We start from the raw sequence: 14,724 nt of genomic DNA, 5'->3' as shown, positions 1-14,724 counted from the left end.
GTCTTTCAAGCCAGATCTAGACACCAAGATAAATCATTTTAGGTACAAAAATGTGTTGGTTGTTCAGGTTCTCAATCAGGTTGCTCAATCTTGGCTTAGAGTTTGTGAACTCTAGCAAGTGTGGGGCCCAACACATTCAAACTCAATTCAGGGTTCTCAAAAAATATACCAAGTTCAGGGTCTAAGAAACTTGTGAATCCATATTGTGTCACCAGCATAATTTACAGAATCTGTAAACTGCAATATCTAGACACACTTGCACCTTTGAAGTATAAAAAAGCAATATTTCTCCATTCATTTTTTGTCTTTAGAAATGGCCTGAAGTCAGATTTCATTGTGGGTGTGATTTTATAGTGAATTCAAACTTTAAACAAATGCTTGGTTATTAGATTCAAACCCGAGTCCACAGACTTGGCTCATATAACAATGAGGGTACAGCTTCCTCAAAACTCCAGGGACATATTCATAAATTGAAAGGCATCCTGAGGTTTCTATTGACTAAAACCACAAAAACGTTTCTTTTGAAAACCACAGACCAAACACAGTGAAAGAGTGCATCTTTTAATTCCTAGGCCCAGCAAGATTGGCATCCCATGGTACATGGCTGAAGGCCATGTGCATTGAGAGTTAGGCACACATGCGGTTTGAAAGTTGGATGGAGTTAGTCATCAAATAATGGAATATATGGATAATATTATTTATAAACTTGATGTATGTTTAAAAAACCTGAGCCTCACTTAAAAAAAAACATTTAAAGGGCAGTTAGGATTACAAGTTAAATCCACAGAACCACTGATATGCACCAGTAGAGGTTACCTCTGGCAACCATACTTCACACAACTCCAAGGAGTGGCAAGTCGAAAGACCTCTTTCCTATTATGGTTTCAATAAAAGCCACAGCTTCTTTCCCTATGCCTTTAGGTCGCTAAGGTTTAAATTCACACAATACTGCAGTGAGTGTCTAATTTCACTGGTACAGGGGATTGGAAAGTATATCACCAATGTGCTCGATTCCAGGTACTGTTGCCTTATTAGAAATAGAGGAAAAAGTTATTATTCACAAAACTAGCAGTGATAGTAGGTGGAGTAAACATTTCAATTAGTACTGCGGTAGTGCAGAGGTGTTGGCCAAGATTTTGGTTGTTAGACTCAATAACGTTGTGCCACGAGAACTCACTTGATTGTGAAACATTTACTTAGTCCAGAGATGTAGTTAAGTAACGAGTTTAAGAGTGCCTGCTCATTTAGCTCCATACCTTGTGTTTAACTCCTCATTTTAAAAAGTGAATAATTTTCACATGTGTAGATTGGTAATTACCTTTTGTCTTTGGTACTTTACAGATTCAGCGACTGCAAATACTTTTGGCAAAAGCGGAAACAGAAAAGTAAGGTCTCTTTGTTATTTTATTTAGTGAGTGTAGTTGCTGTATCACAGTATGCAAATATAATTATCTCATTTAAGACAAATGTGCTTCATCTTGAAATGCTGCTCTGGATTTGCAATAGATCCTGGTGAAGAGAAGATTCTTAAACATCTGTAGTACTTTAGTATGCTGAACTGTTCAAGGATACGAGTATTGTACCTTTGGAAGGATAATCCTGAACATTACACCGAGAATAATTCTTAGTATATGATGGATTAACAACCTTTGCTCTAATGAAGTTTGTATTTGATATCCAAAACTGGCTAGGTCTTTCTTATTTGCATCTTCTAAATCCTCTTGAACAAAGTATCCTGCAGAAAGCAAACCCAGCCCTAATGCTTGAAGCGAAAACAGCTCTGGAGTTGTGAGCTTTCAGGAGTTCTTTCTTGCATAGACTTGTAGGATGGCACCAAACGATTGTGCATGTTCCGGACGTTTGGTTTCAAAGGAGGCATACTTTTTTATTTGCTGTTTAATGAACTATACTAGCTGTGACAAACCATCTCAACGTAAAGAACTTTGTTTTGAAGATATGCCAGTTGTTAGCTGTAAAACTGATGATTTATTCTTCCACTACAATGAGCCAAAGCTGATACAAAGGATCAGCTTTTTTCTTCTCCCAACTCACTGAAGCCTATGGCTGAGGAGTTCATTCTTATGATAACTAAAAAAAAAAAGCTGACAATTTAGTTTAGTTCTACCTTTCTCAGACAAAATGTCAAGTACACCAGAAGTAGCTCAAGCCACATTTTTGATGCCTGCTTCCCTTCCCACTTCTCAAACACATTAGCCATGTCCCGCCCACCACATAGTGCAAAAGGGCTCATCTATTCAAAATATTCATATAGAGGGCATGGACACTGCAGCTTGAAAGACGATCATCCCAGAAAGAAGCATAAGAAAAAGGAATGTCATAGGAAAGAGCATCCTATGAATTCCCTTTCTACTTCTTAATGTCATTAAAGGGTGAAAGTCCTGCTTAAGACAATCATTCTGTGGTGAATCAGCTCTGATGTCCAAGTGTAAGCATCTCTGATATGTCTCCCAGGAAACATAGCCAGCTCCTGTACAGGTACTCCTGTCTCCCCAGACCCCCAGATACCATTCCATTGTAGGCTTCACAAGAGGTTGTTGCAGTATCCTTCCTCAAAATTACTATTCAAGCAGCTAGGAAGCTCAGTGTTGAAACCTGCATCTTGATTTTTAAACTGCCATCATCTTTGACTGCTGACCATACAGAAGATGGTATCTATCCCGGTGTTGATTCACAAGCTGCAGTCCCTGGTCTCATGTTTTGTGTTAAAAAATACTTTCAGTAGTTTTCCAGTTCCTCCAGTTTGATGTCTGTACATCTGTGACTTTCTCTTAATCCGAGACCTTAATGCTTGATAGTCTCAAAATGTACCTTTTCTTAATGTGGCATATTGATCCAGCTGCGATGTCCTGTTGGTGCCTGGTAATGTGAGTGGATTCTAGTATTATTAAGAAACATGTTTTGCTGTGATCACTATACATGTAGTCTAGTGTCCAGCCTGGGTAACACACAGAAATCTTGCAAAATAGTTTCCCTTCACGTGACGGCTTAAGGTAATCAAATTAGAACAGCCACAAAAAGGAAAGCTATGTTTGGAAAAGAATATCATTAACAAATAAACGTTCAAAAGCTTGAAGGATATCCTCTACTGGCGAGTAAACCTTGTATTGGTGAGGTTGACGGATGATCATTGTGATGATCAAAATAGAATTTATTTGTAACATCTTGCAGAAATGTGGAGCTTTACCAGCAAATCTTAAACAAATAACAAAAGGTATGTTACCAGTGCATCTATTTTATTCCCACACCGTTCACCCAGAGGCGGCAGTTTTCATCTTATTGTATCTTTTTTTTTTTTTTGACTCTATCACAAAACCTTAGTAAGTTTGATGTAAATAGATGTTGTTTCTTATTTTGAGTTTGGTGTGCAGGGTACTCTATAATGCATGTGCAGAATACCCTGCCCAACCAACTCAAAGTTACCTGGTACTTTTTTAAAGTCCAGTGAATCAACGTGTTTCCGCTGCCATGGAAACCTTTGTCCAACAGCCCGACTGGCATTGGGCTGTTGGTCAAAGTTCCTCAGGCCTTCCACCCTATTTGGCTTGGACGTTCTGCTATACTTTGTTACCTATTTGAGACTGCAGGCAAAACCTTGTCGTCCTTAACAGGAAACTAAATAACTCCTTTGTCGGAGTTTGTATTTTTGCAGAAAAATGCTCTGTGGGCCCTTGACATGGCACACACATAGCAAAGCTTCAGTGCCATCGCAGTAGATACCATGGTCCCTATGAAAATACAGAGATCTCTGTAAGACAGGTGGAGATCTCTAAATATAGTGGACTGTAGTTTGCCGTGCCAGAGGAGTACCCTCTGCCCACTTGAAATGGAGTACGGTCTCCAAGCTTTAAATAAGTCCCTTATTCTTGATCTATTTGTTTGTTACACAACAGTACCGCTTTGGGTAAATTGGTTGCATTTTGTACGTTATTTGTCTGGAGAAGGGTAAGCAATAAAGAGAATTCAGATGCAAGTAAGAATTCATATGTCTAACTACAAATCTCATCTCAAGAGATGTTTAGTCCTCAGGTTATCCTGTTTATAGTGAATGGATTAATTTAATTTTAGCAGTTAAAGTTTTCCTTTCATTTTGTTTACATTTTGAATGAATTTGCATTGTAGTTTTCAGTGCATTGTCTGTACATGTCTTTCTCATGTATCAACAGAACTCCGCCGGAGAATAAAACATACCAGAAACATCAAAAGCCTTTTAGCGTGGCTCTCGCAAAATTGTCCAAGAATGTTAAAGATTTACAGGAAGAGAACCAAAGTCTTAAAGTTGATCTGGAACGTGCACTGGGGAGCTCTCCCACTTCAAACGAAAGTAAAGGTAAAAATGTTATTAAGAAAAGGTTATGGTGGAGATTTTTTTTAAATTTGCTTATTAATACAAAGAAAGGAAACCGGTGTTGCTGTTTTCAAACTTTGACACTGGTCCCATGAAACATTCTGAAGATTACATATTCTTTTGATTTACAGTTACCATCATTGTGGCTTAATTTGTGGGTGATCCAAAAGAATGGAGAGAAAGTTAGTGACCCTCAGTCTGAATGAAAGAAAGAAGTTTTCCATCCTTACAAAAAATGTGACATTAGGAACAAATCCTAAATCAAAATATATAAAATATTGTTTAGTAAAGTGGAGTACAAACCAATGCCATACACCACTGAACACATCAAACTGAGGTTTAAATATTTTTAATGTCTACCAGCTCCATATGTGCAAGGATATACTTTCATAGCATAAATAATCCCCATGTGCATGCATTACCAACCCCCCACTGCCAAATGTTGACAGTTAATACAGTTCTCTGTTGTAATTCAGTCCCTTGTTTTTTTTCCCTTCAATAAAAGCTGCCCTTAATGTGAAAGCCTAGAAATGTGTGTTGACTTAATTTTTTTTCCTGAGAAAATAATTTTTACCTAATCATGAGATTACTTTCTTGGTAGATTTTAAAGATGTTATAGCTCTTATTTAGCTTTGACTTATGTTGTGTCTTTAGTTTACAGTGACTGGAGCAAACAGAGACTGGTGAGAAGGGTTTCTGAACTGGAAAAGGTACGTAGCGAATTAAGAACTGGTGGAAAATACAAAAATAATACAACGTTTACTGTTGTAGTCTTCTATCTGTATCCTGCTTTCATGTCTATCACATTTAAATTGAAAGATTGGATCTCTATTGTATTTCTTTGTAGACCTATTGACATCTGCTGCTTGTAATTTCCTATTTCTTTATAGTATTTATATATTCATGCATAACTAGTGTAGTAGCCCAGAATTAATACCAGTCATCACATAGCCAGATTGTTATATTATTTTTATATCGATGATGGCTCCAGCTTATATAATAGTTGGCCATTGTTCCTCTCTCTTCAGAAGCTGAATGAGCTGGATAGCACCAAGTCTCAGCAGCCTGACCAAGCCAAACTAGCAAATGTGGCTTCAAATCTTAAGGCAGAGGTGAAACAAGACTCCTTTCAAACAACCAATGTTGCTGAGGAGTCTGAGCGTCTCCGAGGACTAATCAAGAATTTGAAAGGAGATCGTAGTGCGCTGCAGACGAAGCTGGCTGAAAAAGAGTGAGAAGTGTTTTTGTTTAATTCATCATATTCATGATAAAATGAGCACCCTACCACAAATAAAATAAATAGCTTCTGCTATTCAAATTACTAATCATTTGACACAACAATTAATTAATAGTTAAAATTCACTCTTTTAAAAAGAGTAATACAAATATATTTGCCATGCAAAACACACTATTCATTCAAAATATAGATGTTACAGATATCGATTTTATGTTCAAATAGTGCAAACAACTGATTAAATGCACAAAGCCTGTACTTTTCTCATTGAGGGAAACTAAGGCAAAACCTTATCTTAAATTGTCATGGAAACACCTTCACATACTTTCCAGACAGCAATTATAAAATGAGCATATTTTGTACTAACATTGTCCTCATCAAGTAGCTTAGTAACACTGTCTCACAAACTCTCACTAGGCTAATGCTTTTTAAACAATTGTATCAGCTGCCTGGCTCTTGGACCTTTTGTGTAATGTCTGTGTATTTAGGGGCAGGACAGCCAATCTTATTAGACAGAATGAACAGTTATAGCTTGAAATTGTATTGGTTCAAATAGGCTTCAACCAATGTTCTCTATTATTGCTAAATATTTGAAGAGCCTAGCACCTCAAATTCAGCACATCAGTCACAATATTTTTCTTTGCCTGCTGCTATACTTCCTACGTTAATGGAATTCAGATGAGACCGAACAGTCTCACTACGTATACACGTAAAAGTTTTTGTTTTTAATTTGCTTGGGCCAGAAATTGTTTTATTTTCTTCCAATGTTCATTAGCTGGATTAAAGCCATCTTATAAACTGAGCATAGCTCTCTCTGCCACAGTTCAACTAATTTATAACCGGCTTAAGGTGATTACATGCACAATTGCATTATTTTCCAGCTCTGCTCTCAGCTGTCTCAATGGAGTTCTAGGTCATGACTACAACATACTTCTCCAAAACATATTTTTTGATCTTCACATTTTCTTGCCATTATATACTTTTTAAATGACTGCAGTTGATGTTCAGTCATGCTCTTAAGGCACTTATATGTGTCATGCTTGAGGGTTAGGGCTGATTTAGCAATGTGTTACATCTCCGATAATGTGTGCAAACCTTCTGCTTAGTTAACCAACACTTTTGTCCATTTGTTTTTAAAGGCTCTTTAGTCATAACCATCTTTTCAGTTTTACTTATTTATTAATAAGCCCTTTGGTGTACAATAATTGTTAAGCAAGCAGCATTTACATACCTCCAGAGCCTCTGGGATTGCTAGAGCATAGATTAAATATCCACCCTCAGTATTCACTATGGACAAATCAGTCAAACTAATCCACTCATAACTGTGATATATTGTTTGTGCTTGGTTATCAGAACTGTCTGCCCATTAATTATCCTAAAGGAACTTGACTTGATCCATTCAATTAACTTAATTGCTTACTTCTTACTTGTCCATCTGAGTTCTGATGCCATCCATATTTTATCCTAAATGGAAGTACACGCCTTAGCCATATCTAAATGGGACTTTGAGACATGGAAGTCCCCCCGGCCCAATTTTAATGTGTGGTTTTACATACTGTAATTTTACTTAAGATTCACCAGTAATGTAAGGATGTTTGCACAGAACTGCATTTTAGTTAGTGCAGTTGCATGACATTTATCACGTTGAGAGTTTTTCCTCCCCTCCTTTCAAACAAGTATGAGTTATATTTATGGTGCGTTTATGGTAAAAAAAAAAAAACTCCTATCTAAGGTGGTTCAGAGCTAGGTAACTAGACTGCCATAAGGGCTTTCTAGTGGACATTTCTATGCCTTCTACCAAAATTTCCTGAACCCATCACATAGTGATGGTTTGGTGCCCTGGGTTTCTTGGAAACCGCAGATGGTCCAATTGCTTGATAAAATCTACTTGGTGATTGTCCTCTTGCTTTATTAGATTAGCTTATTCTACTTGACTAATGCTACTGTTGGTCGGGCTTCTCTGCTTAAATGTTTTCCTTATCAGTCATATTATACTTGGTTTCATATGGTTGATTTAATTCTCAGAGTTTTGAGACAAGGACCTAGATCCCTCATTAGGCCAATTTACCTCTTTATAACTATCAGAAGCAGACTCTATATATTTACTGTTCATCTGTTGCCCACTATCTGAAATGTCTTTGATTTTGCCAGATGAATTAAACTCTTCTGAACCCTCATTCCCTCTACGTTTTTGTACCCGTTTGGCACATATATGCTTCTTCATTCCCATCTGAGTTATCTCCCATTTCACATCTCCCATCTCACCTTCCTCCATGAACCTGATTATGTACTCTAAATCACTGTCCTCTCGTTTGGTGTGCTTCGAGCCTCAAACTCACTAAAGCCTTTCTTCATGCCTCCCTTCTGTAATACACCAATGAGTCTCTAGTCTTATCAATTTTAGTTGTGGATTTACATCCTCTTGCTAACCTAATGCAGTGTATTATTTTATCCTTCAGCTCTTCTTGACATTCATATCTCTTTCTGAGTAGTTTTGAGGCTCCTGTCATAAAATTCATTATTATTATTATGAATACATTCATTGCACCTCTTGCAACTGGCACACCTCATATGGAAATGGGCAGTCAATCACAGAATCCACCTCCCAGGACAATACCTACCAGAGGTGGACAACACCGTAGCAGACTTACTAAGCAGGTCACAGCAACAAGTCCATGAATGGGAGCCCACACTCAAGTCCTACTTTTAAAGGCGGGGAACTCTAAGCATAGATCTCTTCATAGACTCTGAATGACAAAGGTTCGCATCCAGGTGCCCACAGCCACAATCCAAGGGCATTGTACTTTGGATTAACTGGTCCGGGATATTTACATACGCTTTTCCACCTTTCCCACTCATTCCATATTTGATCAGGAAACTCAGCTAGACATCACTCAAAATGATCCTTATTGCACTAACATGAGCACGACAGACCTGGTACACCACACTATTAGAACTGTCCCTAGTACAGCATAAGAATCTTCCCCACATTCAGATTGGCTCACTCACAGCAAGGGCTGAGTCAGGTACCCAAATGCACAGCAATTAAAATTTGCCATCTGGCTCCTGAAGTCTTAGCGTTTGGATACTTAACCTTACCACCAGAATGCATGGACATTCTAAAAGAGGCAAGACGGCCAAACACAAGAGAGTGTTATGCAGCAAAATGGAAATGTTTTGTACACTATTGTGCCACACACAAGATAGACCCTTGTACACCAACCGAACAACAACTAGTATGTTATTTGTTATATCTCCAAAAGTTCCATTTAGTGTGTTCTTCCACAGGAGTCTATCTTGCAGCATATCTTCAAAATTGAAAACCTCAAACTCTTTCAAATACTAATAATAAAAGCTTTCATAGAGCGTCTCAAACGTTATTCCACCACGTTCACCACCTGTGCACTCATGAAACCTAAAAATAGTGTTGACATGACTAATGTCCACACTTTTTGAACCCAAACAGTCATTCTCATTGCAGTTCCTATCATGGAAAGTGGCATTTATTGTGGCATTTACATCACTAAAAAGAGATAGTGAAATTCAATCCCTAACTATAGAGGAACCTTACTTCAAGATTTTTCCAAGACACTGTTTGCTTACGTACAAATCCAGAGTTTCTGCCAAAAGTCATCTCACCTTTTCACTTGAATCAGACACTAGATCTGCCAGTGTTCTTCCCAAAACCAGAAACAGTGGCAGAAAGGGCACTACATACCCTTGATGCTGAGAGGGCCCTTATGTACCATGTGGAAAAAAAACAATGACATTTCATAAAACTCAGCAGCTGCATGTAGCTTTTTCTTATCCAGGGAAAGGTAATGCCATCTCCAAAGCTGGAATGCAAGATGGATTGTTACATGCATCCAAATCTGCTTCGTCAAAGCAAAAAGACCCCTACCCAAAGTTCCAAGGGTTCACTACCAAGAAAGAAAGGAGCATCAACGACCTTCCTAGGGAACATCCAGTTAACAGACATTTGCAAAGGGGTTACATGGACAAACCCACACATGTTTACAAACATAACTGTGTGGATGTAGATACCAGACAACAGTCTCTGGTGGGACAAAGAGTGCTACACACATTATTTCAAGCAAGTACTCTTATGCCTGAAACCACCGCAAGAGGAGTATTGCTTTACATTCTGAGCCATAGCATGTGTATCTGCAGCCAACACATGCTGCGAATGGAGTATGTTGTATGAAACTGGACTTCTCTTTGCAGATGCCCCCCCCACACATACATACTTTATGCTCCCATTTAAACTATTGGATGCTGTTTTTTTACTCTGACAGTGCACTGAAGCCTGCTAATCAGGCTCCAGTACCAGTGTTCATTCCCCCAAAAATGAAATACCCAATTCTAACCCAATTGGCAAGGACTTTAGCACCCCTGTAAGTCCCTAGTAAATGGTACCCCTGGTACCTAGGACATGGGTACTAAAGTGGTCCCTATGGGTTGCAGCATGTATTATTGCACCCAAAGGTAATCTCACTAAAACACATGCACAGTGCCATCGCAGAATGCGTGAAATGGTGCAAACCATTGTAAAAGCGCCACATTGCCCAAACACACTGCATGACTTGTACGTAGTTTGCCCCTACAGAAGGCCTTAAGAGCCCTAAGGCAGGGTGCATTATGATACATGAGGGCGTATCTGCATGTGTTAATATTCCCCTGTGATGTCTAGTTGTATTGCTAGATATTACAAGTGAGCAGGGAAGCTATCTTAAGGTATGTAGCGGGCACAGGCCATCATGAGTTACACAGCTACGTAATGGCTTCACTAAAACCTATGGTGTTTGGTATCAAACAGCTCGTCTTAATAAATCCATACTGATGCCAGTATTGGATTTATTATGGCATGCACCCAGAGTGCACCTTAGAGGTGCCCCCTGAAACCTACTAGTCCGCTAGTGTGCTGGCTGACTGGTATCGACCAGTATGCCACTATAGACTAGTTTCTGACCCCCTGGAGGTGAAGAGCTCCTGTTCTTAGGGGCCGGAATCAGTGCCTGCTCCGGAGGAAGGTGTTATCACCTCCTCCAGCTAGACATCTACTCAGTTAGCATACCAAGCCCAGAGGCTTTCCCCATACCCGAGGAATGTCACCCCCGCACCTCCCGCCCAGAGACTCATTTGACACCAGGACAGGCAGGAAATTAGCTATGCAAGTAGGCGTGTTGCACTACCAGGCTAGTCAAACCCCTAAGGCAGGCTGTCTGATGTGTTCCACCAAGGAAGGTTCTACCATCCTATTTTTGGTGGAATTAGGAATTCTGGGAAAGGGATGCCCACTCCCCACAGGAAGTGGTCATATAGGGGGTATAGTCACCCAGGGGGTAAGTAGCCTATTGGCCACTACCCTAAACTGCCCTAAACACCCCTAAATTGAGTATTTAGTTGCCCCCTGGCTCCAGGACTTCAGATTCTCTTGACTACAAAGAGAAGAAGGACAAAGAAGAGACAGATACCCAAGAACTGGGCACTAGCTGTGTACTTGGTGCAAAACCCTGTCTGTCTACTCCTGTCCGGACAATTGCAAAGACTAGAGTCGTCCTGCAGCTGTGCATCCATCCAGTCACTTGGAAGACTGCCCGCACTCGCCCCCTCTCAGCTCCCCCATAATGCATCTCCTTTGGAGCAGAGGGGTTACTTCCCTACACCAGAGGGCACCAATAGCGACTGTCCAATTCTCCGTTTTGCTGATCATAAAGTCCAACATGGGAGCATCTCTTTAGGAAGAGTGTCCAGGAGTGCAGCACTGTCTACCTAGCTTGTCTTTGAGGCGCTGAGCCTGCCCAGAGCTTTTGCGCCAATGCCCTGAGTACCCCCAACCAGTTGCAAGCACCAAGGCATGTTTAGCATCCAGCCCGGACACCAACGCCACCCAAACCGACCTTGCGACGAGGGACATCACTATCACTGAGGCCAGCACCAAGAGTGGCCCTGGTGTCTTGTTTTCCATCTCTCTCCAGGTCGGCCCGAAGAAGTGACCGTCTCTAGGAACTGTCAGCAGAACACCTCTGCACCCAATCTCCTCAGCCCGGGCCCAAGAGAATCAACTGTGTCTTTGGAGCGGAGACACTGAAGAACCGATGAACCAACTCCCCCCCCCCCCCCCCCCCCCCAACCCAACCCAACCCAACCCAACCCAAATCGAATATGCACTGGTCAACCGGTCCCCCATTCCCCACTTGCAGCCCTTTTCTTGCAGACTACACTAATGCACTTTTTGAAAAATAGGAAAAAATCAAAGTATTTTGCTAAGACTTGCTGTGCCGTGCCGCCTGCTTCTTCAGCCTGATTGTGGTAGGAGGGTGGTTGCTTCTGCAATACTGGGGCTGTAAGGAGTGCTTGGTGGAAATGTGCATATGTGTGTGGATGTATTTGTGTGTGTGTGTGTGTGTGTGTGTGTGTGTGTGTATATATATATATATATATATTGTACACACTACCTGCAATTTCCTTTTTTTTTGGTGAAAAGGTATGAGTGCTAAAAGGCATATGCATGGTAAAAAGTTGCATGGTGATGGCATGCGGGGTTCCATCATACAACCGATGCAGACATCTAGCCACAGATTCCTTCCCTTAGAATTATCCCCAGACTGAATCAAGAAAGAGCAGAGCTGATTAGGCGGCTATTAATTATCTAACACTGTTTCCTTCCGAGTTAATTGCATCTATTTAGCATTAGATCTGTGTAAGCAGTGTTCTGAGACATTGGTGATTCCCTCAAAACTTTATTAACAGAGTTTCATGCTCTGTAATGTTTCTGACACTTATTTTGACAATGAAATAAAGATTTCAAGATATTTGAAACATTGTGTAATTCGATAACCATTCTGGAGAAGCATAGACGGAGATGATGAAACTAGGTCTACTTTCGAAAGTAAATGCCATACTCTGACTGTTCATTTATTTGGTACTTCCCATGATACCTTTTTCTGATAGAGACTTCTGATTGCAGAGGCCTCGTCTTTTGAATATTCACCAGGCATCAGACTGGATCCGAAAACGTTTTCAGTAGTACCTCTGCACGCCACAGCTCCACACTGGCACTGTTCAGCTCCAGAAATGATGTTCGGGCCCAAGTTGGTGTCACTCCCACACGCTGACATCAGTTTCTTTATTTCTGTGCCGCCAGCCATGGATACCGTCTCCTTGGGACAATTTACCTAAAAAAAAACAATTAAAAAAATGTCTATATGCAAGGGAAATGTCACCACTCAAAGCTACAGGTTTTAAGCCCTTTAAGGACTGTCACAAACAAATGGCTGTGACAGAACCTCATCAAGTTTGCCTATGTTGACATGGGGTCAAGCCACAACCCTAAGGCATGCAGTGACTGCGTTGTCGAACCCAAAGACCATTCAAGACCACCAGGCAAAACCCTGTGTCTCCAAGCACCGGATGACTCTATGTCGAGACTGGTCCTAATTGAATGGTCGGTCCTATTCCCATTTCAGAAGTTGCAGGAATCATTAATGAGGTCAGCCATAGTCTTGCTCCAAGACTTTTAAGTTGAAGAAAAAACATGAAAAATCCAAGTGAGACTCCGTCCCTCACATTTTCCTGAGAAGGCAAAAGTGCGTTGCCATGCCTCTCAATCCCTTTCCCAAAGTTGGATCACCCTTGGTGTCCATCCCGCACCATGTCTTTGCACAACCTGAGATTCTGGGCCTGTCTGCAACAGCTGGGCAGTTTGAAGAGTTCTGCAAGGCCATGCACTGACTCTGAATCCTTACAGCTGACATCTTTCGTACTTATGGGCCGCAAAGAGCTGAGATGCCCTCCGCCTGGCATACCACTGGTGGGTTTAGACTCTGTGCCAGTTGGACCCTCCAAATCCTTGGAGCCTCTCCTGCTCCTAAACCAACTTTGGCTTCAGTGTCACCACTGGTTCCAAGAGCCCTGAATTTGATGCAAACTCTGTTGATACCCGAGGACGAGGTGTCCATTGTGCTCTTGGTCTGTGCCATGCGCTAGACTTAACCACCTCCATTAGGAAGAACACATATGTTGCATTCCTTATCTGATACGGATTCAAACATTGGCTATGATGTGGGTTACAATATTGAGCAACCATACCATGAGTAAAATTGGTGTGATGAACTCCAAGATGCCAGTGGCCTAGACACTTCCTTTGAGTCTGTACAAATCTCTCCCACACGCCATGCCGTTAAGGAGCATACAGCAGCAGAAGTTCTTGACCTCCAGTTTTCCCACCTTAGAGGTCAAAACCAATGTCTTGATGGAGTGCTCCAGCCATGGCAAACATTTATGTACCCCTTTTTGGCAGTCAGACACTTAGATACCCTCTTTGCAGCCTGGGCCAAACTTTGCTTTTGTTCTACCCAACACTGTCAATCACCAGATTGGAAGTCAACACTTCCATGCCCCAGGTGACCCTGGATATTTGTATCTGCAGCCCTCCAATGAAAGCTTAGTGGTGCATGCATCTACACATCTGATGAACTCATACCTTTCTGACGTCTCCACCCGATAGGCAGTCACAACAAGTGGAAACCTTTGGGAAAAGGGTATTTTCATCCACCAGCTTGTCCCTTTGAGTTTGTGAATGCTGTTTGCTTCCTGGGCTGCTATTCACGCACTCTTTTGGATTCTGTGGCTCCAGTCCTTCCAGGTGCTGAAGAAGACTACTGATATTTTCTAACACAAGCCATACAGGCCTTAGCACCAGCGTCACCACTACGGGCTCCGGTCAACTGTTTTTTCAGGCACTGTCCAATCATCTCTTATGGACATATCCTTTGACAAGACTCTTCTGTTTAAGGACAAGACAGATTCCTCTTTAGAGTGGTTTAAGGAGAGCAGGGTCACAACACGCTCCCTGGGCTCATCTGCCCTGCATCACCATCTGCTTCATACCTACCGTTCCTTACATAGCCATGGCAGAGGTACTCCATACTATCAGTCAATTTAACCTCAGCAAAGTTCTGTGAATTGTGCTCTACCCATTAATAGGATCCAAAATATAGGAATCTGCACACTGGTCGAAGCCTATTATCTGTTGAGGCTCTTCGTCTGGGAGAGTGGACAGCCTCGTAAGCAACTGACCTCAGGGTGCGAGAGTGGCACCTATCTGGACCCCGCACATAAT

At 41.2% G+C, this 14,724-nt stretch overlaps 1 protein-coding gene across 3 annotated transcripts in view; it reads left to right on the top strand.

Annotated features, from left to right (window-relative positions):
- Positions 1 to 14,724, top strand: part of IQCE (IQ motif containing E) — a 245,168-nt gene that overhangs the window by 129,471 nt on the left and 100,973 nt on the right. For all 3 annotated transcript variants that reach the window (XM_069209950.1, XM_069209951.1, XM_069209952.1), the window contains 4 exons: positions 1,342 to 1,385; positions 4,185 to 4,348; positions 5,021 to 5,076; positions 5,395 to 5,597. In XM_069209950.1, coding sequence (XP_069066051.1) covers positions 1,342 to 1,385; positions 4,185 to 4,348; positions 5,021 to 5,076; positions 5,395 to 5,597 — 467 coding nt within the window. The remainder of the gene's footprint in view (positions 1 to 1,341; positions 1,386 to 4,184; positions 4,349 to 5,020; positions 5,077 to 5,394; positions 5,598 to 14,724) is intronic.

Source organism: Pleurodeles waltl, chromosome 10 (assembly GCF_031143425.1).
Source record: "Pleurodeles waltl isolate 20211129_DDA chromosome 10, aPleWal1.hap1.20221129, whole genome shotgun sequence".
NCBI classification, from domain to species: domain Eukaryota; kingdom Metazoa; phylum Chordata; class Amphibia; order Caudata; family Salamandridae; genus Pleurodeles; species Pleurodeles waltl.
The sequence above is the reverse complement of the archived record's forward strand: the minus strand, read 5'-3'. Positions and strand labels throughout refer to the sequence as shown.